The 24457-nt window shown below is 43.1% G+C and overlaps 1 protein-coding gene across 3 annotated transcripts in view; it reads right to left on the bottom strand.

Annotated features, from left to right (window-relative positions):
• UNC5A (unc-5 netrin receptor A) overlaps positions 1–24457 on the bottom strand; it is a 104752-nt gene that overhangs the window by 15020 nt on the left and 65275 nt on the right. Inside the window, exons 1-7 of one of the 3 annotated variants that reach the window (XM_039356782.1) lie at positions 10684–11273; positions 7032–7253; positions 6637–6780; positions 6283–6386; positions 5736–5916; positions 4894–5061; positions 3966–4130 (exon numbers count right to left, since the gene is read on the bottom strand). In XM_039356782.1, the coding sequence (XP_039212716.1) occupies positions 3966–4130; positions 4894–5061; positions 5736–5916; positions 6283–6386; positions 6637–6769 (751 nt within the window). In that variant the 5' untranslated portion in view covers positions 6770–6780; positions 7032–7253; positions 10684–11273. Of the gene's footprint in view, positions 1–3965; positions 4131–4893; positions 5062–5735; positions 5917–6282; positions 6387–6636; positions 6781–7031; positions 7254–10683; positions 11274–24457 lie in introns of those variants that run through there. The other 2 variants (XM_039356780.1, XM_039356781.1) reach the window with 2 other exon arrangements.

The following is a 24457-nucleotide window of genomic DNA, read 5'->3' as shown; positions in this document are numbered from 1 at the left end:
TTTGACAGATCATTACAAGATCATCCACATAAGCAATTAATGCCATCTCCATTCCTGCCCAGAGTTGAAACCTGACTAAAAAGGATACAGGTAATCATTTCCTCTAAAATGCTCTGTATTGTACACAGAAATTAAAAACAGGAAGATAGTTGTCAAGTACAGATGGACCCAGAGAGAACCTCTTAAGGAAAGGGCACACCACGGTCTTTTTCAGGTCTGTTGGCATCATCCTCACCCAAAAGGAAGCACATTTTGAAGCTAACATGATATGCTCTCCCACATGCCATAGGAGACCACAGATAAGCTGAAGTCACCTGAGACTTAATTAAATATGGTAAGCTATTGTCTCAACGAGTCCATTAGATTTTGCCCATGAAAAGTCAAGACTTCAGCAAATCTGAAGGACTTTATTGAAGAAGTGCTGTGCTATGTAAACTGATCACAATGGCCAGTACCATACCCTCTAAAAAGAGGTTGTTCACCCTAGATCAGGGGTGTTAAACTCAATTTCATTGAGGGCCGCATCAGCATTATGGTTGCCTGCAAAGGGCCAGTTGCTGCCCCCTTTTTCCCCTCAGGCTTTTCCCACAGAAGCCTCTCTTATTCCATCCCCTTCTTTTCCTTAGGCTTGTCCCACCAACATCTCTCCTCTCCTCCCCATCGCCTTCTCTCCTCCGCCCTCTCCTCCTCCTTCCCACCAAAACTCCTCCTTCTTTATCCTCTCCCCCATGCGTTCACTCACTGCCCTGCTGGCCTTTTCACGCAGCGCTCATCAGCTGGAGCTATGTGCCCCGATTCTGAGGTCCCCACCAAGCCACGATAGCCCCGCAGCTCCAGCTGACTCTTCCCCCAAAGACTGCATGTGGCTGCCGGCCACCCCCAAGGCCACTGGAAGCCCCGATCAGTTGGAGCAGTGTGCACCGATCCCAGGGCCTCAGCAGAGCTCCAACAACATCACATCTCCAGCTGACTCTCCCCAAGACCTCTCTGACGCTGCTGCCGGTTCACACACACACACCGCCCGCTACATATGCAATCACCTACTACTAGTAGTCTGCTTGCAGGCCAGATCTAAACACGTGATGGGCCAGATTTGGCCTGCGGGCCTTGAGTTCGACATGTTTGCCCTAAATGAAGCCATTGATTAATATCCTATCAATGAAATAAAGCAGGAGAAATTATAACAATTCACCTCTCTTTTTGCCATAGTAAGGCTGTAACTTGAGCATCTACCAGTGCTCAGTAAAAATCATTTTTCATCTTCCTCCACTGGGTGCTTCATGTGTACATCTGGCACTTTGTCTTCCAGAGCTCCCTGCTATTCAGGGCCAGCAAACAAAGAAAGCCTGCTCAGAAGCAATCACAACAAGTTTTCCTCATGATTCTGGAGGCTAACTGCAAACTCATGGAACTGCCTGTAAGGTCACAGGGAAAACTCCTGTCTGGAACTATTCCAGATCTAAGACACATTGGGCTAATCAGTCTATTCACCCAGCATGGACCCAGATGACGGCATCTGACATGGCAAAAGGCTCAGAGAGGCAAGCTCTGTATTCAGATCACTACATCACTGCTTCAAGGCAAAAGCAAGATTCAGCATGTGGCTGTTTACACACGTCAAGCTTGAGATTTCCTTGGACAAACACAAGGTCTTCATGTACACTTAAGCTTCACCTGACACAGACCCAAGAGTCTGGAAATTAAAATCACATAAAAATTAGAGAGACTCCAACACTAGTCCCATGAGAAGGTTGAGCAGCTCAGGCAGGGATTCTATTAGGCAGCAGGGCGACCTTTACATAAGCAAGATTGGTGACTTGTCCCCTTGTCCCAATTTATAAATATTCACACATGGCCATCTCTAAAGTAGAATCCTTGGTCATGAACAAGATATTTTTAAGGATCAGCACTGGCTTGGAGTCTAGATTGGTGGTACCCCTGAACGGTGGGAAAGTTTATCCACGAGGGTCATAATTCTCACTTCATTGAACCAGGTCTGTTGTGGATAAACAAGATCTTATTGCAAGTAGACTTGATGTTTACCATCAATCTTAACCAGCAATCCTATCCTTGAGGTCCAGCTAGGAGGTCACAGGTTCAAAGTGGGAATGAGCAGCAAGTTCTCAATCTCCCTTCTCCTGTAACCATAAACCTGGCAATTCTCATCATATTACCAGTGATCCATATCTAGTCATATGCTAATCATCAAAAACTGTGTCTGCCAATACCTGAAAGAAAAGCCCCAGTCATTTCAGCTATCATCTTCACAGAATCATATAGTGCTAGGTTGCCACAAAATGCAATTTAATCTGTCTATTAATTAGTAATAATTACGATGCTAAAAATACTATTACTTGAAATCACCAAGTATAGCTAGTCACACTGATTATCAAACATCATCCAGGCAAGCCAATTATCTTCAGTTGTCGTTGGAGATATGCCACACCATATCTTAAGCTGGGGATTATTTCTTATAACAGGCATCATAGCAAAGAATGCCATTAAGGATAGGCAAGTGAAATTGGATTTAGAGACACCACATCCATTTCTATGTAGAGTAATTTCTGAGTAAAAGCAGTAAGTCTTTATTTGGGAGAATGGATTATTTGCTCCTTGCCCTTCCCCACGCCCCCTTTGTTTGGCCATGAAGATGAACCAAATGTTAGCTGCACAAGAAAATATGAGTACAGACTGTCCTTTGAAGCCTCCACCAAGAGGTAGACAAACAAAAGACTAGAAAATAGGAACTATTCAGGAGTGGAGAGCAGGAGGATATATTGTATAAGGGCAACATTTTTGTTTTACAAAAACAAGCAGATATGCAAATATCAGTTTATAGTAGTTTAAGAAACAATATGTGGGAAGGGAGGGAGGGAGGGGAGGGAAGGGGAGGAAAGAAATTTATGTGATTTAGATTTTTGCCCTGCTGTCCTTCTGATTCCGCCCCCACCCCTACCACCAGCTAGGTCAAACATTCAGGATGAGCTGCCCCAGGAGGGAAGATGAACACTGCTTTCACTTCAGCTGTGAAAACATTAATTTGATATAAAAGGAAGAGAAAAGCCCTAGGAGACCTAGCAAGCTAGTTAGTTAATGAGCCAGGATGGGATCTGTCACTCACTCTTCCTCTCTCTTGTGCGTGCACAGAGCTCTCCCTCCTGCAGTCCCACTGGCTGTTCTCTGGGGTGACACATCAGGCTTCAGGTAAGGAGCTCATCTTTTGGGAGGCAGTTCTGCACTGTCCTCTTGGGAATGAGGGAAGAGAGTGAGGGAAGAGGGAGATATGCTGGTGTGGCAGGGGTGGGTACAATTAAGGTGGATTCTTACTTTATTGCCCACGGCCACAAGATCACGCTCAACTAGGCAGGAGAGAATCGGTCTGCACAAAGCAATGAGCTGTTTCTTCCTGCGTGAGTGGGTAGGCGGACTAGAGTTGACAGGCTTGGCTGCCCTGATATCTCAATCTTAATGTCCAGCCACTTAGAACAAACCTCAGTGGGAGGCCACGGTCACCCTTCTGCCTCCTGGAGGGATTTTTCAAAATACAGAACGCTCCCTGCCTCTATCCAAGAGGGCAGTGTTCTGTTTGAAGGCATCCACTAGTCTGACTGTGAGGTTGTGCTGCTTGTTTTTAGAGAAGAGGAAATTGGGGCTGTTCAATTCCCCATGAACAATCTGATGATCTATTAATTTCCCATTAGTAATAAGCATTTGGAAAGTTGGCATACAAATCATCTGATCACAGTCTTCCCAGGTATGAGTTTAAACTGTAATAATTACTAAATATGTAAGCATACATAAAAATTAGCATATGCAAGTGTTATATGGTCCTACGTCCCCTCTCTGATTATGCATTTCTCTTTCTTGGCAATATGCAAACTGTTACCCTGCTCACCACATCCTTTACATCTCTAATGACAGCAGTCTTGTCATTCCCAAAGATGAAGAAAGAGGCAAGTACTCACCATGCGTACACAGTTCACTGGTGCAGTTGCGGGTTTCCAGTTCAGGCCCCTGGCACTCATCCCCACCATTACGGGGCACCGGATCAGAGCATTCACGGCTGCGCCAATGTGTACAGTCAGCACCACATACCGACCACAAACTCCAGGCTGACCAACCACCAGGTACTGCCAGTTAGAAGGAAGCAGTATAAATATTAACTAACCAAATTCTAACTCAATGATTTTCTTACCCCGCCCCCCCCCAGTAAACTCTACATCTTCCCCTTGTTCCACCCTATCCCACCACATCCCAGCAGGCATCACTTTAACAATCTCATAATCCATGAGAATGCTCTCGAGCTATATCTCCTTGGCAGAGAAAGGGCCAGGATTGTAAATCTTGGGGCAGCCACAGAAGCTACCTTACTAGGGGGGAAAAAAATTGTGACATGCCTCAGAAGAATTACGAGATAGGAGAGGACAAACACAGACACATGGATGGGTTAAAGGAGACAAGTAGAGCAAATGGGAGGGAAGGGAAAGCAAAGCAAGGCAAGAACCAAGTGCTTCTGAGCTGTTGCTTCAAAGAGTTGAATGCAGGCACACGCAACATCATTCCATATTCACAATCAAAACAACTGGATTTTGAAATAGGGCAATGGGAGAGAGAAAGTATGGTTGAAATAGCGTAGCATAGGCAGAACTGTGTGAACAGGGAACACCCCACGACAGGGGATGGTGGTGAAACAGAGAAGAAATCTAGAACTGTGAGTGAGTAAGATTAGCAGAAGTGAGTGGATCAGCTCAAATGATTACAGGCTTCACATATGTTGGCTTCTTAAGCACTTCTCCACTGTTCTGGGCAGGGGTTTGGGTGAGGTCTTTGGAATCTAAGGAGCACAGCAAACTGAACCATGGGAGCAGGCCCATGGTGTGGCAGGGGCAGTACCTGGGCACAGGGTGGCGCAGGAACTTTTCTGCACATTCTGGCCCTCACAGAAGGCCCCCCCGTTGAGTGGCGCTGGGTTGGTGCAGCTCCGGCTCCGCTTCTGCCAGCCCCGTCCACAGCTGGTGCTGCAGGCTGACCAGTCCATCCACGTCGACCAGCCTCCATTCACTGGGGGGAAGGGACAGCATCAGCTAGAGCTTGCAACGACTGCCCTAGGAGAGCTGGTAGGGAGAGTGAGCTGCCACCCCCATGGGGAGCAGAGTGCTTTTCAGGCCTAGAGGGGTAGCCAAGCCTTTTCATTGTCTTGGGGACAAGATTGCTGGCTCCAGAATTTAGGATTCCTTGGTGTATTTGTGTGTATGAACAGTTTGGGGAGAATACACAGGAAAACATGGGGATATGCAAGGAGGCGTCACAAGCAGAGGGGCAAACACTTAAGAGGAACAGGGAAAGGGTCATATTGCTTTCCTCTGTCGTCTTCTGCAACAGCGTAACTTGCTCCTTAGTCGTATTTACAATTCAACCTTCCTTCACCTTGTCTGAGAAGGTACAATCTATGACGCTCCTCACTTCCAAAGCTCGTCTTCACATTCCCAAAACAATTGGGTACAGTGTAACCCAGGGAGAAGCAAGGTCTCAATATTTTGGGCACCATTACCCTCAACCAACAGAAAAATATATATCTGAAAGCATTCCATCCTATTATCATCCATCTTCCCCCTTCATCTGCAAACTGAACAAAATTTGGAGCAGGGTGGGATTCATGCACAGGAGGGATTATATAAACAGCACGTGCCCCTCTTTCTCAGGGTCACCCTCCCTATTCCCTGAAGAGGTCCTACCATAGACAATCACAGCGGCAGGTGAGCTACGACGGCGAGCCACTATGTTCTTGGCCACGCAGGTATAGTTGCCTGTGTCAGCTAAACGAGCTTGTTTCACCACCAAGCTATGTTCCAGTGTAATGTAGTAATTGGGGTCCAGTGTTGGGTCCACAAGTTCTTCATTGCGCAGCCACTCCACCTTGAGAAAACCCAAGAGTCACATGTGGTTCTGATTTGATCTGGGTCAGAAGCCTTAAAATATGGTGTTCCAAAAGAAAACATTTACAAACATTGACCAAGGGAAGGTCAGAGTGAATGCAAGAAAGCTTAAAGAGAGAGAGAAGCTGCAATATATCAAGCAGCGGGTAGGGAATATGCAAGTAGGATGAACACCAAGAGCCCAGCCTAGATCACTGGCAGGAGCTGCAGATGCCAAGGGCAAAAGGAAAGATATGGCATCCTGTCTGGTGGTCCCATCCAGCTGCTTGGGATTTATTGCATCAGCTGGATTTTCAATAATTTCCTCCCATTGGCCAAAAATAAGAATGTATGTGCAAGCACTCACTTCAGCAGGTGGAATCCCCTCTGGAGGGCGGCAAGGCAGCACAATTCCCTGCTCAATGGAGACTTCTTTGGCCACTGGCTCCTGCTCAAAATTCTTCCTCAAGTCTAGAAAGAAAAGGAACTCAGAGTGGTGTAATGACAATAATACAGACTCCCCATCATGCCAGGCTGCTTCTTTAAGTGGCACAGACTCGTCTGCTCCCTGACAATGCCACTGTTACACCCCTGATCCTTAGTGCACACACAGCACTTGTGCCATGACTATGCCCCACTGGAGCCAAAGAGCCCACTAGCAAATGGATGGAAAGCACCAGGAGAACCGAGGCGAAAGATTGCGGGTAGGGAAATCACTCACACGCAATGCGCACAAAGGCCTTCTGGCTTTTGGTGGTGCCGGAAGAACTCCAGGCCACACACTGACACCAGTACTCTTCCAAGCCAAAGATCTTCTCCACCTGCTGCCTTGAGATATCTATCCGTACCTCCATGAGGGGCAGGCCTGCCAAAATATCAAGCAGCAAAGGAATTAGGAAGAAAACTGTAATGGGTTCAGGGGCTCCAAACAAGAGTTAGAGACATATCACAACTCTGCGGAAGTGCAATACATGTGCAGAAAACAAGAGAAGCTGCTAAATTTAACATATGCTGATACCCAACAGATTTCCTTATGTTACTCAGCTCAGCGTTTATGTCCCACCTAACTCCTTCTCCTTGATAGACTGTCTCAATGCTGTCCCTTTCAGCACTCACCAGTGCTCTTATCCTTGCTGCGCTGTATGATGTGGTCACCTTGGTGCACCCATTCACCGTTGCATTTGAAGTAAATCTGGGTGGCAGGCAGGGCCTTGCATGTCAATGTCACAGGTTTGTTTTTGACAATATAAACATCCTCAGGTTCTAGCAGGAAGTGGGGGAGCAGGTCAGAGCCAGAGCCAGGCACAGGAATGGGCACCGTGGCACTTTGTTGAGCATCTGTGTTGGGTGACAGAAACAAAATAATTAGAAACTGGTTTAGTAGCAATGACATTACAGCAGGTGCTGAAGAATCAGAGTTACATCCTGCACGGAAGGAGTTTGTGGTCTTTGTGGAATTCATTCAGAAGCACTGATGAGCTAGACCAGGTGTAGGCACCCTTGGCTCTTTTATGACTCGTGGACTTTTATGACTCGTGGAGTCATGCTGGCTTAGGTATTTTGGGAGTTGAAGTCCATGAGTCATAATAGAGCCAAGGTTGCCTACCCCTGGGCTAGAATATTGCTTGGTATTCCTCAGTACAGGACACTAGAGAAGGCTTTGAATACAAAAAAGGGGATCAAACATAGAGCTCCGTGTGTGCTATAGCATTGCTTCATCCCTCTATGAAGGTGCAAAAAGGACAGGTATAGGGTGATGCTGATATTTAGTAGTGTGAGTTTCCAAAATTTATTTCAATACTTAAGTTTAGTTTGCATAGTACCCTTCTTCTACCAGACCCACCAGCATTGAAAATGAAAGCTCTGTGAAACAAGGTTTCACTTTTTTCAATATCATCAAAATGACAGCAGCTCTTTCGTGATCTTTGATCAACTGCCTGTTGAACCGCTCTGTAAGAAAAATAAAAGCCACTGCAGCAATCGCATGTAGTCATCCCGTTGCTGCTAATACAAGTGATCACACTTTTAAAACATCCCCCTCCATCATATATGCATCCAACTCGAGAGAGCAAGGATCAGTAGAAAGACAGTATCATTTTTCATCACACAGTCAGCCAGAATGGGTTCAGAATGGGTTTGGCATTTTTGTCCACCTATTGTGGCCTTCCCAAGGATCTAGGCAGATGTTGATGTTTGATGGTGTTACAGATACCTTATTCCTTTCATCACATATCAACGCTTCTCGTTCATTGATATTTACCAGTAATTCTTAATGGAAAAAGTAAAAAAAAAACAACCTAAACTGAAAAGAGGTACAAAGCATTTTGAGATACATTAACAATGTAAACCACATATGATCACTGAACGTTACCTGCTTATTATGCATACTAGAGATGGCTATAATAATTTGTTTATATTTATGGTTCTATTTACTCTCTTGGCATAGAAATGATGGGATATGCTGTCTGGTAGATTTCAGTGATTATAACTACTGATATGGATACTTGACAGCAATACTTTCCTAGCAGGAAAGATACTGATGGTATGCTGCTGATTCAGTTCTGTAAAAATAGATTATGGATACAAGGCTTAGAACAGAAGGCTCCTGAATATGAGTCACCTTTTATCCATCCCATCTCATAGCTACCCTGATGTTCTTATGCAATTATTAGGATTTTCTTCACGGTGTCAATATTGTTGTGATGTGGGGGGGGGATTTTGCCTTAGATTCAACTCTTGTAGAGAATTTAAAGTTTCCCTTGATAATAGGCTGAAACCAAGCCATAATGTCATTCACACCGATTTGGGCATGATGAGTTACAACCACTGCTCTAGTTATGAGATTCAGCCATCTCACTAAAGATGATCACATTCCTTCCAAATGATATAAATATTTATTAGATAAAAATAGTTATGCTGATTCTGTACTTGCCATACGCTTTTCTTGGTCTGGAATGCTGGAAACCTATCAAAATAAACTGCATTTTGTAGTCACTGCTGGGCTCTTCAAATCACACAAGAGTCGCTGTGAGTTGAGCAGCCTATAAATTTGATTTATAAAAACTACAAAAACTAATGCAAAACTTCTCATGCACAGCTAATAAGCAAGTTCACTCAGTTTTGGTGGTTAATCTTCTTATCACTAATAGAGTTAGCTGCTATGATTCAGACTTGTTGATTGCCACTTAAAATAAAATATTAATTTAGTTTATGTTCCTATATTTACTTAGTTTATTTACCAAAATTTATAGCCACTAATTCTTCCAATTCTACCTGGTTTACAGCACAGGAAATTAAACATCAGTAAAATAATAAAATCCATTCATATGTCCAATAATGAAAAGTACTAATAATTATAAACAAACCAAAATGAGTCTGAATGCTCTATAAAAGTCTTTTCATCATCTTCCAAACATCATCGAAGTAGGTAACCTCTAATCTTGGAGGGGTGGGGGTTGGGGGGAGCTGTTCCAGAGACAAGGGACTATACTACAGAGTCAATCCCTGTGACCTAGCCTCCTACCCCTCTTCATTCCCATTTCTTTCAGGCTGAACTTGAACTTCCTCTTCCTATTGGATCAAGTCAGGAAGACGTGAAGAAGAAAATCCACTCAGAATGGCAAAAAGGGAGGGGTCTTCAAACTTAGCCCTCCTGGCTGAGGAATTCCGGGAGTTGAAGTCCACAAGTCATAAAAGTGCCGAGTTTGAAGACCCCTGCAAAAGGCCATAGTGGGAAAGAGCATTATAAGTAAGTAATCACTGACACCTTTAATTGGATCCAGAAGCCTACCAGCAACCAGGGCAGATCTTAAAGAACAGGATTTAGTTGTCTAAATAGGGTAATGCAGTACAGACCAACAAACAAGCCCTGGCCATTTGAACAGCCCTGTGTCAAGCAAATTGCAATAGTCATTTATCTACCCAGTGAATTCTACTAGGAGCTACTGTTTAGTAGACATATGAGGTTAAACTATTAAATTCTTGGGTCACAGTTCTACATTTTCCTCCCCATGTTTCTGACATTCAGAATACTAATTAGGGAGTGAAACAAAACCACCAATGGCTCCCCTTTCCCTGCAGCCCCAACCAGCAGAGGGAAGCCAGAAACTGTGGTTCAGTAGTACTGGGAGGTTTGTAGTTCTATCCCGGGGGCCTAGAGAATATAATTTCAGATTTTTTTTTTTAAAAAAAGTGCAGATCTACTGACAATGTTTTTAGAGTCAACCCTGAATTAATGAAAGCGCCAAAATGATAACCTGCCACTTATATTTCAAAACTGTGGCAGCAACTAGCAGAGAAGAAAATGGATAACAATGACGCTATTCCAAAGATCCAATGTGTGTGATAAAACAGTCGTCTCCCTCCCTCCCCCCCTCCATCAATTACAACTGTGGCCCCATCCTTCAATTTAACCAGAGCTCCAAAATGTCGGGCTAAAGTTAATTTCCCCGGTTCTCGTTGCTGCCATCTCCTGGCCGTCCGGAATTTTACAGTCCACTCAATCCAGAGGGCGGTTTCTCGCCGCTCTTTCTCTTCCCCGCTACTTTAGCGGGGCGGTTACCTTCCGGCGCCCCCTCTACCAGGCTTGCATGGCCTGCACCGGATGACAAGCGCCCTCGCCCGCCGTCGGGCCTCCGCTGGGGCTAATCCATCACAGCAGGAAATGCTGCACGGCGCGCGCCCAGTGAACCTGCGCCGATCCCTCATGTCTGCATTTAACTGCTAATGAAAAAGAAATGTAGTGTGACCAATAAGGGACATAGCTCACTTCTCCGGGGGGCCTCGTCTCGTCATGCCACGCTGCACTGATCCCGCTCGCTCTCTGCCCCCGCTTTCCCGCCTCCCGCTAGGCCCGGCGTCTCTGCAGGTTTCCGCTGCAAGGCGGTATCTGGTGGGCTAAGCTCTGTCCCGTCCGGATTGCCTGGGACGGTGGGGGCGGTCCGAAGGCGAGAGAAAGCACAACAACTCTTGGAAAAATCGCCGAAGACCCTCGGGAAGAGATTGCTTCGACGCCTAGAGAAGGGGAGGAGAGGATTTTGACGGCTAAAGCAAGACGCAATCCCCACCCCTGCAGGGGGCCGAGTGCCAACGGCCCTGCGGCTTCTCGAACCACAATATCCGTTCTCCTGTCAAAAGCCTGCAGCTGGTGCTTCTTGCCGACTTCAGCAGCGGTTGCTACGAGAGCTTCTATCTGCTTTATATTTAAATAACTACACCACCACCCCTTTGCCGGCATTGCTTCTTCCGTCCGCAGCAGTCGGAAAACTTGACCTAGAAGAGCCCAAGACTCCTGTGTCATCCAGTAAATTTAAATAAATAAATAAATAAAACTTCTTCAGTGGTTATGATATACTGCTGTAGCATGGACGATGCAGAGCAAAACTGCACCAATACTTAAAGGCCTCTCAGAAGCCCAGCCTTCCTTGCCTCTTGTTCCATTGCTCAAGAGTGAATCCCTTAACTTCTAGGTGTGGCTGTGGCTAATTCAGATTTTATTCCAGAATAAATTAAAGCAGAGCAATCAGAATTCTTTGTTTAGCTGTCTTTCAGAGAAGCCCAAAGTAGAGTTTTTTAAAAAAAAGAATAAAAGCGATTCATATACCAATCAACAATAACACAATTTAGCAGCAAAGACAACAATTTAGAAATATTCAAAATGCAACAATTAAAACATAATTTATTTTTAAAAGGCAGTCTTGTCCTGAAATTGCTTGGATGAACAAGCATATCCTCAAAACTAAACTGGGATGGAGGGTGGTTCATAATTCCGGCACTGACATAAAGAATGCCTTAACCCAGCTACAGCTTTATCAGCCCTATACATTCATGGCCATAAATGGGGTCTTAATAGGGTAATATTTAGAACCTTCTATCCAGAAATTCTCAGTTGCTCCCCTTCAATGGAACTGCAGCAATTTCCCACACTGCTATAGAATATTTCTCTAACCATATTTACAAGAGTGATAGTGAAGATCTTTCTTCCTGATGCTCATATGACATGTACATTTTTCTCCCTTGGTGGTGATCAGCACTTTTATATAAGGGGAAAGAAATAGAAAGCAGCTAATTTTTTCTTGCACTGCTATAGCCTTAGTCCCAATCAGATATCTCATAGCAAGATTTGGCCTATAAAAATGCTCAGAAATGATTACAAATGTCCTACCATCATATCTACTTTGGAAAAACCAGGACTACATTCACATTCAGATTCTAAGCATATTGTATGACCCTGGGCCAGGGCCTCTCCATCAGTCTATCTTATCTTACAGAATTATACTAATTAAAGATTAAAATGAACTGGTCAGTCACCATGAATTTTGGGAAGAAGGCTGAAATAAAAATTTAATAGGCAAAACAAGCACTAATGCTTATGTCATCCCTATTTGTAAATGCCTCATGAAGTTATTCTTTTTTTATCTCAAGTGTGCAAATTAGAAGATGAGGTTTAGAAACAAAGACTTCTTTAAGAACATGCAGACAATCCACATGCAGACAATCCACAGTGGAAAGGGATCCTAAAGCTTCTTTGGGCCTCTCTGATATTGTTCTAGATCTGCAAGCTTAAATGTAAGCAAACAATAGCTCATTCAGTATTTATAATTGTTGGTTAAAACTTCACTAATGTTGCTGGCTGATTGGTCTGCAGTTAAGAAAGCAAAATTTCTAGCCCAGGAGAATAGGAAATGCAGGAGGAATTAAGTAGCAAGGATGAAGGTTCAGAGGTCATTCCACCTTTTGAGGTCATAAAGATTTAAAGATTAGTCAGCATTTAATAGTCCTGTACTTGCAACCAGGGCTTTTTTTCTCATAGAACACCCAGAACGGAGTTCCAGCACTTTTTTGGGATGGAACCTTGTAGGGTAGGCAAGGCGGGTTGTATGACGTGTGTGAGTTCCAGCACTTTTTTTTTTTTTTAGAAAAAAAGCACTGCTTGCAACCATTTGTTTAGCACCTGTTTGAAGTTACAATGGTACTGAAAAAAGTTATTTACAATCTGTCCTTGCACTTATGATTGTCGCAGTATTCCCACAATTGTGTGATTAAAATTTGGGTGCTTACCAACTGGCGTGTGTTTATGAAGATTGCAATGCCCTGGGCCATTCGATCACCATTTGCAACTTTCCCAGTGACTTCCAATAAGCAAAATCAATGGGGGGGGGGGAGGCCAGGTTCATTAATGGCTGTGTGGTTCACTTAACAGCTGTGGCAAAAAAAGGTTGTAAAATAGGGTGTGACTCACTTAACAAAAGCATTGCTTAGCAATGGAAATTCTGGTCCCAACTGTGTTCATAAACTGAGGATGTACAATCTAACCTGCATCAAATGTACTACAATCATCATCATCTCTGTGGCCTACATAATGAAAAAGAACTTGGAAGATTAGCTTTCTTTTCCTCATTCTGCCTAGTAAACAAAGTGAGTGTAAGAGCTGCATTCACGGTGAAACCTTTCTGGCCCCGACTTTCTCTTTAGCAGTAGTGAGTCCATAGTAGCAGTAGCACGAAGCGAATATCAGAGCCAATGTATCTTTTAGATTTGTATCTTTGGCACTGATTGGATTTGAACTTATTCATTTCTGAAGCCATATTTTTGCTCTAGCGTGTTGCTGTCATACAGAGTACTATTTGCTGGGCTGTCAGACTGAAGAGAAAGAAACATTAAAGACGGCTTTTTCTTCTAGTGATGAATGGCGGTCGGTTTGTTTATTAAAATGTAAGCAGCTACGCTTTTAAAAGAAGGAACACAATTTTTTCATTATCCCCAAAGGCTCCAAAGAGATGCTTCAATCCCGCTCAAGACTATTTAATCACTCTGCTTCTAACTCACAGACATGTTGCCCCCCCCCCCCAAAAAAAACTGGATGTTGTCAGAGCAATCCTAGGGCAAGCATATCACACTTTTGGTAAAAAAAAATGTGTAAATGCTACTTAGAGTTGTTTTTGTAGTTTTATACACTATTTTAATGTTGCATACAGGTGGTAAATCAGCCAAAGACATTATTTAATTTGGAATGGGGAAGCTATGACCAAGCCAATTATGAAAATAAAATAAATAATACAAGTGCACTCTTCCACTGGAACATCCCATTTCTACTTTCCTCTCATGTGCGGTCTCCGCAGTTCTCTGATGAGTTTCCATGTCGAGATGCACAAAAAACATGTAAAGCCACTGCATACATTATCATAAAAGAGAAGTGGAAGGATCAATTTCCTGCTGATACCGTAGTTCCATTATTATCTCTTTCCGGTCCTTCATCGGCTTTGGTTATTGAAGTTTGATTGAAGAGGGCAGTCACAAGGCAATGCTTGGTTGGGAGCAAGAGCTGCGCTCTCCACTGAAAACTCAGAGGCCCCCATACTTAAACCTCCTTTACAAAGCAACCCTGCGGAGAACCAGATTGATATCAAATCAGATTGTCTGCCAACATAGTTCCCTCCTGCTAATTTTGTCTGCAGTGGTGCAAGGACTGGTCCCTATCATTGTCCTTCACAGGACTGATCCAAGATAGTTGGCTCCTGGACACAGAGCTCCTCTTCTCTCCACAAAAGCCAATATTTGAAAAAGTCTTGTAGTGCTTATTCTCATGTAGCAATTCCAGCTTCCTCATCTCTCTCCCTCTCCCTCTCTGATTTATTTCTTTCTCCGCTATCCCCAGGGCTGTTGCCTAAAGTAGCCCACTTCACCTGCAAACTCTATTCTCTGGAGATGGAAGCCTGAAGGGTCTGTCTGCAGAGCAGGTTGCCACAGGCCCAAGTGATGGGTGAAGACTTCATCTCCCACAAAGCCCTGAAGGGATGCCATTACAACCCGAGAGCTGATGGATGCTGTTGCTTAGTTTTTCATAGGTGTGGAATGATTAATCTTCCTAAGGGAATTCTCCTGGGGTGACAGAGATTGAAAGTCCCAAAGGAGATAACAGCCTAGGGCAAGATAGAAGGCTGAAGTCTCTCTCCCCCCCCCCAGTCTGAGGGATTGGGCTCTCCCTCCAGAAACAGCTAATAAAGCAGAGTACTAAATAAGCATTTGATTAACAAATGCTAAAGCGGCAATTGTGTCACTGCACGGAGCTGTAATTGCTGCTGATAATTGTCTGCTTAGAATTTAATAAGCAATTAAACAGAATGGAATGCAGGGGAATTAATGCTGAGCATGCTCCCTGCCTGCTCCCCGCCCACCTGCACACTCTCCACCTGCTCCCCATGTATTCTGTTCCCCACATACTCCACACCCACCAGCATGCCTCCTGACAGCTCCTCACACATACTGCCCCTCACGTACAGCCTTCCCACATTCATTCCTTGTGCCAGAATTCTTACATGCTCCAGAAGTTATTGGAAAGCTAGCAGCAGAGTGATTTCCTCACGTTGTCAAGCTTCCGGGTTTTTTTTCTAGCCACCCACATGCTACTTCCAGGTTTCACATGCCAGACTTCTCACATGCCCAAGGCAAATATCCCTGATTCACCAGTCTGTTTCACCATGCTTTTCTTCCACCAGTCTGCCCATATGTTCCAGAAGCCTCTTTATGTATAATCATCTTTAAGCCCCCTCAGGTGAAGATATTCTGGTTCTTGTTCCTTTTTTGGTTGGCAAAAAAAGGTTTGTTCACCAGTGAGCTTTTGTCTGTCTCACACTTTTTTCCCTGCCAAATGACTTGGTTTGAGGATTATTGATCAACGGTTGGCAGTTACCTCTGCAAATTTATATACCCCTGCTGTAATCACAACAAGGATTTCACACCTATCGATTATGTCTGTGACAAGCAAAAACTTTTTTGGATGTCAGATTTCAACACCAGTGGTAGGCAAAAAAAGAAAAGAAAAGAAACAAGAACTGGCATTCTTTCCAAGTCCAACTTTTAAGAATGCCTGCATTTCTTAGGCATTCTGATCTCGCAATCTTTCTGCACCTTCCCATAACTTTGACTCAGCATACTGTATAGAAGATACAAGTTTTTGTCTGATCTCTACACAAATCTCTGGCTCATATTTTACACATATTCTTAATAATCATTTAACTATACCTAATCATAGTGTAGGATCAGACTGGAAAGTCTTGGATTCAAATTAGTGATGGGCAAACTAATTCTATTACATGTAGAGAACCAAAGAGATGATCTTGGGGAAGTATATGAGAACTCATAGCAAAACTTGAATTAAGCTGAGGAAGGGAAGAAAGTACTATTTATATATCTCCACTCCGTGTCCTTTCAGTGAAGCAGTCAATGTGATGTGCCTGTGCCTGGAAGATGTGAGGGTCTGGATGGGGGTGAACAGGCTTAGACTCAATCCTGACAAGACCGAGTGGCTCTGGGTCTTGCCTCCCAAAGGTCAACTGGATGGTCCATCATTAGTCCTGGGGGGGGCAAATATACCTCCCTCAGTGCAGGCACGCAACTTGGGTGTCCTCCTGGACTCACAGTTAAATTTGGAACAACATCTATCGGCTGTGGCAGGGGGACCTTTGCTCAGGTTCGCCTGGTGCACCAGTTGCGGCCTTATCTGGACCGAGAATCTTTACTCACAGTCACTCATGCCCTCGTCACCTCAAGACTGGATTACTGTAACGCGCTCTACATGGGGCTACCCTTGAAGAGTGTTTGGAGGCTGCAGTTGGTTCAGAATGCAGCCGCGAGAGCGATTGTGGGCGCGCCAAGGTACGCCCACGTGTCACCTATCCTCCGCGAGCTGCACTGGTTTCCTGTGGGTCTCCGGATGCAATTCAAGGTGTTGGTTATCACCTTTAAAGCCCTTCATGGCATAGGGCCAGGTTACTTACAGGACCGCATACTGCTGTACAGTTCCCAGAGACCGGTGAGGTCCCATAGATTGGCCCTCCTTCAGGTCCCGTCGGCCAGACAATGGTGGCTGGCGGGCCCTCGGGGAAGGGGCTTTTCTGTGGTGGCTCCGACCTGGTGGAATCAACTTCCCCCCAAGGTTCGAACAACTCCCACCCTGCCGGCCTTTAAGAAAGCCGTTAAAACTCTCCTGTTCCGGCAGGCCTGGGGCTGATGTCCCCGGGGGGGGGCGGGACATGATCGGACTTGCAGTATGATTGAATTATTTTATTGTCTTATTCTCGATGATTGTTTTAATTTTGTACGCCGCCCTGAGTCCTTTGGGATTGGGCAGCATATAAATAAATTAAATAAATAAATAAAGTGACTGCCTTGATTTTCTTTGGCATAATACGATTCTGTCAGGGTCTCATGATTCTGCTGCTAAAGCTCCTATCAATGGTAAAGTTCTTATGGAGTCTGTGGAAACACTGACTTGGCCAACCTTGAAGAGCTAACATTAGTTATGAAAGCCTGATCATATTTCCCTACTTTCCCTCTTATATCAAAGAATGTCAAGGTGGAGTCACTTAAATTTCTTGCTAATTCAATCTTCCCTTTCTAGGATTTATTCATATTTTGCTAGTAGTCTCTGCAAACTTTCCCAAGGCAAACTTTATGGTGCTGTACATCAGTGATTCTCAACCTGTGGTCTGCGGACCTCTGGGTGGGCTCACGATACCGTTACAGGGGGTCCACATAGGCTTGAAGAAATGTTATTATTTAAATCTCGAATTAAGTCTTGGGGGGGGGGTCTGTGGCCAAGGTCCATGGCCAAAAACAGTATTTAAAGGGGGTCTGTGGTGAAGAAAAGGTTGAGAACCACTGCTCTACATTAGAGTGTGGAATCTAATCTGCAGACAAGCACAGAGTTAGCAGTGATGAAGTCAGGGAAGAGCTATCTTGTATTACCAGGTTTGGATGCAACGGTGAATTTACATGTATGAGCACCACCAAAATACACTCAAAAATATGTTAATTAGAGCAAGATACTCCTTTTCCAGGCCATGCATCACATTATGTGTCTTAACACACCATTTTCTGATTGATTATTGTGCTGGAGGCTGAATCATTCTAAGCACCTGCAAGCTATGGTCATTTTTATTATTTTCAATAAGAATGAAGTAATAATAAGAAAATTTTGGATGTTCTGCAAAGATTATTTAAGCACCACTACTTACACTTATCCAGGCACAGAAAAGAGAGATACGCTCATAACAATTCTCCAGTGAAAAAAAAAGTACAATTTTGTTGAATCAATGCCAGAATGTGAAACACAAATAGGAATTACCAAATGTGATCATGTGTATATTTTATATACTAACATTTTGATATCATTGAGTTAATCTAATTTATTATCCTCCTTCATGGATTACTGCCTTGTCGTGGTGAAGGTGCTTGCGTAACTCAGTGAAGCTATGAGGTATGCTGTGCAGGGCCATCCAAGACAGACAGGTCATAGCAGAGAGTTCTGACAAAATGTGATCCACTAGAGAAGGAAATGAAAACCCACTCCAGTATCTTTGCCATGAAAACCCCATGGACAGTACCAAAAGGCAAAAAGATATGACGCTGGAAGATGAGCCCCTCAGGTCAGAAAGTGTCCAATATGCTACTGGGGAAGAGCAGAGGTCTAGTACTAGTAGTGCCAGAAAGAGTGAAGTGACTGGGCCAAAGCCAAAAAGACACTCAGCTGTGGATGCATCTGGTGGTGAAAGGAAAGCCCGATGTTGTAAAGATCTTTTCTCCATAGGAACCTGGAATGTAAGATCCATGAATCAAGGCAAGCTGGACGTGGTCAAACAAGAGATAACCAGATTGAACATTGACATCTTAGGAATCAGCGAACTAAAATGGACAGGAATGGGTGAATTTAATTCAGAGGACCATCAGGTGTACTACTGCAGGCAAGAATCCCTCAGAAAAAATGGAGTAGCCTTCACAGTCAATAAAAGAGTAGGAAAAGCAATACTGGAATACAATCCCCCAAATGACAGAATGATCTCAGTGCAAATCCAAGGCAAACCATTCAATATCACAGTAGTCCAAGTCTATGCCCCAACCACTGGTGCTGAAGAGGATGAAATTGACCGGTTCTATGAAGCCCTACAGCACCTTATAGAATCAATACCAAAAAATGATGTCCTTATCATCATGGGGGATTGGAATGCTAAAGTAGGAAGCCAAAAGATAAACCGGAATAACAGGCAAGTTTGGCTTTGGAGTACAAAATGAAGCAGGGCCCAGGCTGATAGATTTTGTCAAGAGAATACGATGGTCATAGCAAACACTCTTTTCCAACAACCCAAGAGACGGCTCTACACATGGACGACACCAGACGGTCAACACAGAAATCAGATTGACTATGTGCTCTGCAGCCAAAGATGGAGAAGTTCTATACAGTCAGTAAAAACAAGAGCAGGGGCTGACTGTGGCTCAGATCATGAGCTTCTCGTTGCAAAATTTAGGCTTAAATTGAACAAAGGGAAAAACACTAGGTGCCTCAGGTATGAACTAAATCATATCCCTGATGAATATATAGTAGAGGTGACAAATAGATTTAAGCAATTAGATCTGATAGACAGAGTGCCTGAAGAATTATGGATGGAGGTTCACAATATTGTACAAGAGGTAGCAACTAAAACCATCCCAAAGAAAAAGAAATGCAAGAAAGCAAAATGGCTGTCTGAGGAAGCTTTGCAAATAGCTGAGGAAATAAGGGAAGCGAAAGGCAAGGGAGAAAGAGAAAGATACACCAATTGAATGCAGAATTCCAGAGAATAGCTAGAAGAGATAAGAATGCCCTCTTAAATGAACAGTGCAAAGAAATAGAAGAAAACAATAGAATAAGGAAAACCACAGATTCTTCAAGAAAATTGGAGATATGAACGGAACGTTTCATGCAAAGATGGGCATGATAAAGGGCCAAAATGGCAGGGACCTAACAGAGACAGAAGAGATTAAGAAGAGGTAGCAAAATTATGCAGAACTATACAAGAATGAGCTTAGCATCCCTGATAACCACGGTGGGGTGGTCACTGACCTTGAGCCAGATATCCTAGAATGTGGGGTGAAATGGACCTTAGGAAAGCTGAGCAACAACAAAACTTGTGGAGGTAACAGTATTCCAGCTGAGCTATTCAAAATCTTAAAAGATGATGCAATAAAAGTGCTACACTCAATTTGCCAGCAAATTTGGAAAACTCAACAGTGGCCACAGGATTGGAAAAAGTCAGTTTACATTCCAATTCCAAAGAAAGGCAATGCCAAAGAATGTTCAAACTATCACACCATTGCAGTCATTTCACATGCAAGTAAAATTATGCTTAAAATCCTACAAGCTAGACTCCAGCAGTATGTGGATCGAGAACTACCAGAAGTACAGGCAGGATTTAGAAGAGGCAGAGGAACTAGAGATCAAATTGCCAACATACACTGGATCATGGAGAAAGCTAGGGAGTTCCAGAAAAACATATACTTCTGCTTCATTGACTATGCTAAAGCCTTTGATTGTGTGGATCACAACAAATTGTGGCAAGTTCTTAAAGAGATGGGAATACCAGACCATCTTATTTGTCTCTTGAGAAACCTATATGCGGGTCAAGAAGCAACAGTGGGAACTGGACACGGAACCACTGATTGGTTCAAAATTGGAAAAGGAGTCCGGCAAGGCTGTATACTGTCGCCCTGCCTATTTAACTTATATGCAGAGCACATCATGAGAAAGGCAGGGCTAGATGAATCAAAAGTTGGAATTAAGATTGCCGGGAGAAATATCAACAACCTAAGATATGCAGATGATACCACTCTAATGGCAGAAAGTGAAGAGGAACTAAAGAGCCTCTTGATGCGAGTGAAGAAGGAGAGTGCAAAAGTTGGCTTGAAACTCAACATTAAGAAAACTAAGATCATGGCATCCAGCCCTCTCAATTTCTGGCAAATAGATGGGGAAGAAATGGAGGTAGTGACAGATTATATCTTCCTGGGCTCCAAGATAACCACAGATGGGGACTGTAGTCAAGAAATTAAAAGACGCTTGCTCCTGGGGAGAAAAGCTATGGCAAATCTAGATAGCATATTAAAAAGCAGAGACATCACCCTGCTAACAAAAGTACAGTCAAGTATAGTCAAGGCCATGGTTTTCCCAGTTGCAATGTATAGCTGTGAAAGTTGGACCATAAGAAAGACTGAGTGCCAAGAATTGAGGCCTTTGAACTATGATGCTGGAGAAGACTCCTGTGAGTTCCCTGGACTACAAGGCGATCAAACCGGTCAGTCTTAGAGGAGATCAACCCTGACTGCTCTTTAGAAGGCCAGATGCTGAAGTTGAAACTCAAGTACTTTGGCCACCTAATGAGAAGGAAGGACTCACTGGGGAAGAGCTTAATGCTGGGAAAGATTGAGGGCAATAGAAGAAGAGGACGACAGAGAATGAGGTGGCTGGATGGAGTCACTGAAGCAGTAGGTGTGAGCTTAAATGGACTCCCAAAGATAGTAGAGGACAGGAAGGCCTGGAGGAACGTTGCCCATGGGGTTGTGATGGGTCTGACACGACTTTGCAACTAACAACAACAACAAATTTATTATTATGAGCCCAAAATCAGCATATAAGAGCAAGAGAGCAACACATTACAACCTTATAGCCCTAGAACTTAAAAAAAGTTTAAAAATAGGATAGAGATCTTTTACAGATCTTAGATGACTTAAATTTTGCTCTTCTGCAAATGAAGCATGAAGCAGTGCCAAATTGCTGGAGGTAGTCAGCCTTCAGTCTGGTGAAAGATAGGAAACATAAGATTCATACTCTACCTAGGAAATATCTTAAGAGGGACAAAACCAGTATATCATTAATGTGTTTATAAAATGTGGACAATAGAAGAATATTGATCACTTTTTCCATTTCATGAGTTCTACAACTATGCTTAAATACTATTTTTAATGTTTCCCATAATTATCACTCAAGAAAGAGCACTAAATCAAGCTAGCATAAAAACCGTGACATTTCAGCATTGTGATATAAAAAGGGTAGACCGTAAAGCCAAAGCTGTTCTTAGCCAACCTTGCTACTAATTCCTATCCCTTTGCACACTGAATCCCAGGTACTTTATCTGATTGTTCTCATGGCCTTTTCAAACCAGCACTTTAATAAATTCTGGAGTTCATATGCAATCGATTTGGACTTCTTCTTCAAAGTTCTCTTCCGGGTGGATTTAAATTTGTCTTCTGGAATTAAATGGGTAAGGCAGCCAGTCTGACGTTAACCAGACCCGTACTTCCATCAGAATCAGGCATGTTTCCAATTATAGTACTGCGTTTGATACACATCTGAAACGCCAGGAATCAAACAGAAGATTATTTGGACCTTGTATAGCATCAGCTAGAAGTATATTAACTTTCATAAATCCCTAAGGGTCCGATCCCTAACCCTCATCATAATCTACTTCATAGATTGTTGTACAAATAATAAATACTGTACTGTAAAACAGGGGAAACTCGATAGACTCCTTTATGCTCCTTGGCGGAAAGTGTATGTGTGTGTGTATAAAGACAGAGCATTCCTAGAATGACAAGTTACTGTAAATATAATACAATGACTGAATTATCTTTTTTTTAAATCAGAAGTAATCATCACAAAAATATGAACATGCATATTGTCCTTAAGTTCCTAATCCGATACAAATCCCATACAGTTTGCATTCATCTAGCCCTGTGGTTTTCTTTTAGCAGTGAAAAGCCGAGGACAGATTTCATAAAATCTGTTTCTTTTAAAGGTGAATGAACAATTATTTTCAGCCCAAGGTTAGTAGCTCCCTTGGAGGGGATGCTGAAGAGATGTGGGGCAGTTAAAAAAATGAATATGATACCATTTGAGGACATTTATTTGCACATAAATTAGTTGTTTTAAATACAAATTAACAATAGCTAACATGATTACTCTCCAATCATATATTTAACTATTTCTTTTCTTTCTATCAGATTAGAAATCATGATTCTGTTACAGCCTCTGGAGATTTCTAAGGATTTCAGCCATGGTCTGAGGAGAGGCCATACCTGTCCATGGGGTCTCTGGTTGAGCACCTCTCTGCTGAGCTGCACTCAGCTCCTGGTGACTTTATGGACATGTCCATGATGCTTTCTTGGCATCATAAAAAGGTTGCCTTCTTCTAGAATGTTCCCTCCTCCCCCCATTTCCCAGTCTAAGCGACACCCCTGAGCAGTAAGCAGGTCCCACCCACTATATTTTTTCAGGGTCAGCCAAGGTACTTAAAGCTGAACAAAAAACTGAAGCAAATAGCCATTTCTCATCACACAAAAACACGGTTCACGGGAACAGAATGCAATGATTCACTAGCCTTCTTCTCTTCAGCAAACTGATTTCCAATCATCTCTCTTTGTCTCACCCCATTCTGTTCCAAGCAGAACACAACTGGTTTCTGGCACCTGGTGGCAGAAACAACACCTGAATGAGCCAATATGTATAAATATGCTAACATTTGTTTTAGTAGTGCTTCCTTGGGCCAGAATTTGGAAGCAGAAGGGGTGAAAAAGGGGTTGCTGGCAATCATAAACTCTCTGAGAGTTAGCTGAGTCCATTGTCAGAATGATGTTACACTACACAGCTGAGCCCCACAGATCCAACTGAGCAGCCACTTCACAGGCATTCAGTCTTGCACCAGCTTTGCAAAAAAAAAATGTTTTTTTATTTCTTTGATTTCCACAATTAACAGGAAATGAGCATCCTGCATCTCCTCCAAGTGAGGGGATTAATTAGAAAGGAATGCAATGAGAAGGGCTAAGTTTTCAGCATTGGGGTCTGAATTTCTGCAGGACACTAACACTTGAAAATATCATCCAAACTTCCCACTGAAATTACAAAATCCGAGGTTATTTGAGTGATGTAAGCCAAAAAAAGGTTGGGAGTTGTTTATTAAACCTTTTGACAGCAGCAAAAATCAGCCCGGTGAAGGCAAGGAAGTCTATTTGCCACTGAAAGCAGACGGTAGGAAATTATGGAGATGCAGAAATGAGCATTGGAAAGGGAAAGAAAGAGACAGATTAAATATAGAATCATCTGTGAGTAAGTGGAAATTATTTTTGAATTGCTGGAATAATATAACAAAGGGCAAAACCACACATTCATTTTGTTCTCGTCATGAAGAGTAGCCCTGCAGTTCAATCCCTACTGTAGCTCTCCTGTTCTTAATGCTTCATTAGATCTTCTGTTCCAGAGAGAATAACATTTCTAGCTTAGCTCAGACAGCTTAGCCACGGTGACCCATTCTCTGATAACCACTTATCAGGATGAATGCAATGTCCTCTGTTTTGGGGTGTCCTTGAAAACAACACAGACGTTACAACTGTTGTAAAATACAGCTAATAGGATGCTGCTCACAATAGCTGTATGCCAACCCTGAGAATGTGCCATTAGTTGCCTATCTGTTTTTTAGCCAGATTCAAGGTGTTGAGGGCTATCCCACAATAGGGATGTACAAACTTTGGTGTGTGTCTGTGCTAATACCATATTATAGCTGCAGTCCAAAAAAAGAGTGGGATTGTAGGTAGGGCTCTTTTAGTTTACTGACATTTAAAATTAAAATTAATACAGTTGGTATGCTTACCATCCAATCATGTATAAAATAATTTTTAAATTAAGTTTTGAACATTCCGAGGACCACCTGAAACTTAAAGGATCAAATGTACCCCCT

The sequence above is a fragment of the Crotalus tigris genome, unplaced genomic scaffold (genome assembly GCF_016545835.1).
Source record: "Crotalus tigris isolate CLP2741 ecotype Arizona unplaced genomic scaffold, ASM1654583v1 scf7180000018829.1913635, whole genome shotgun sequence".
Classification (NCBI taxonomy): Eukaryota; Metazoa; Chordata; class Lepidosauria; order Squamata; family Viperidae; genus Crotalus; species Crotalus tigris.
The sequence above is the reverse complement of the archived record's forward strand: the minus strand, read 5'-3'. Positions and strand labels throughout refer to the sequence as shown.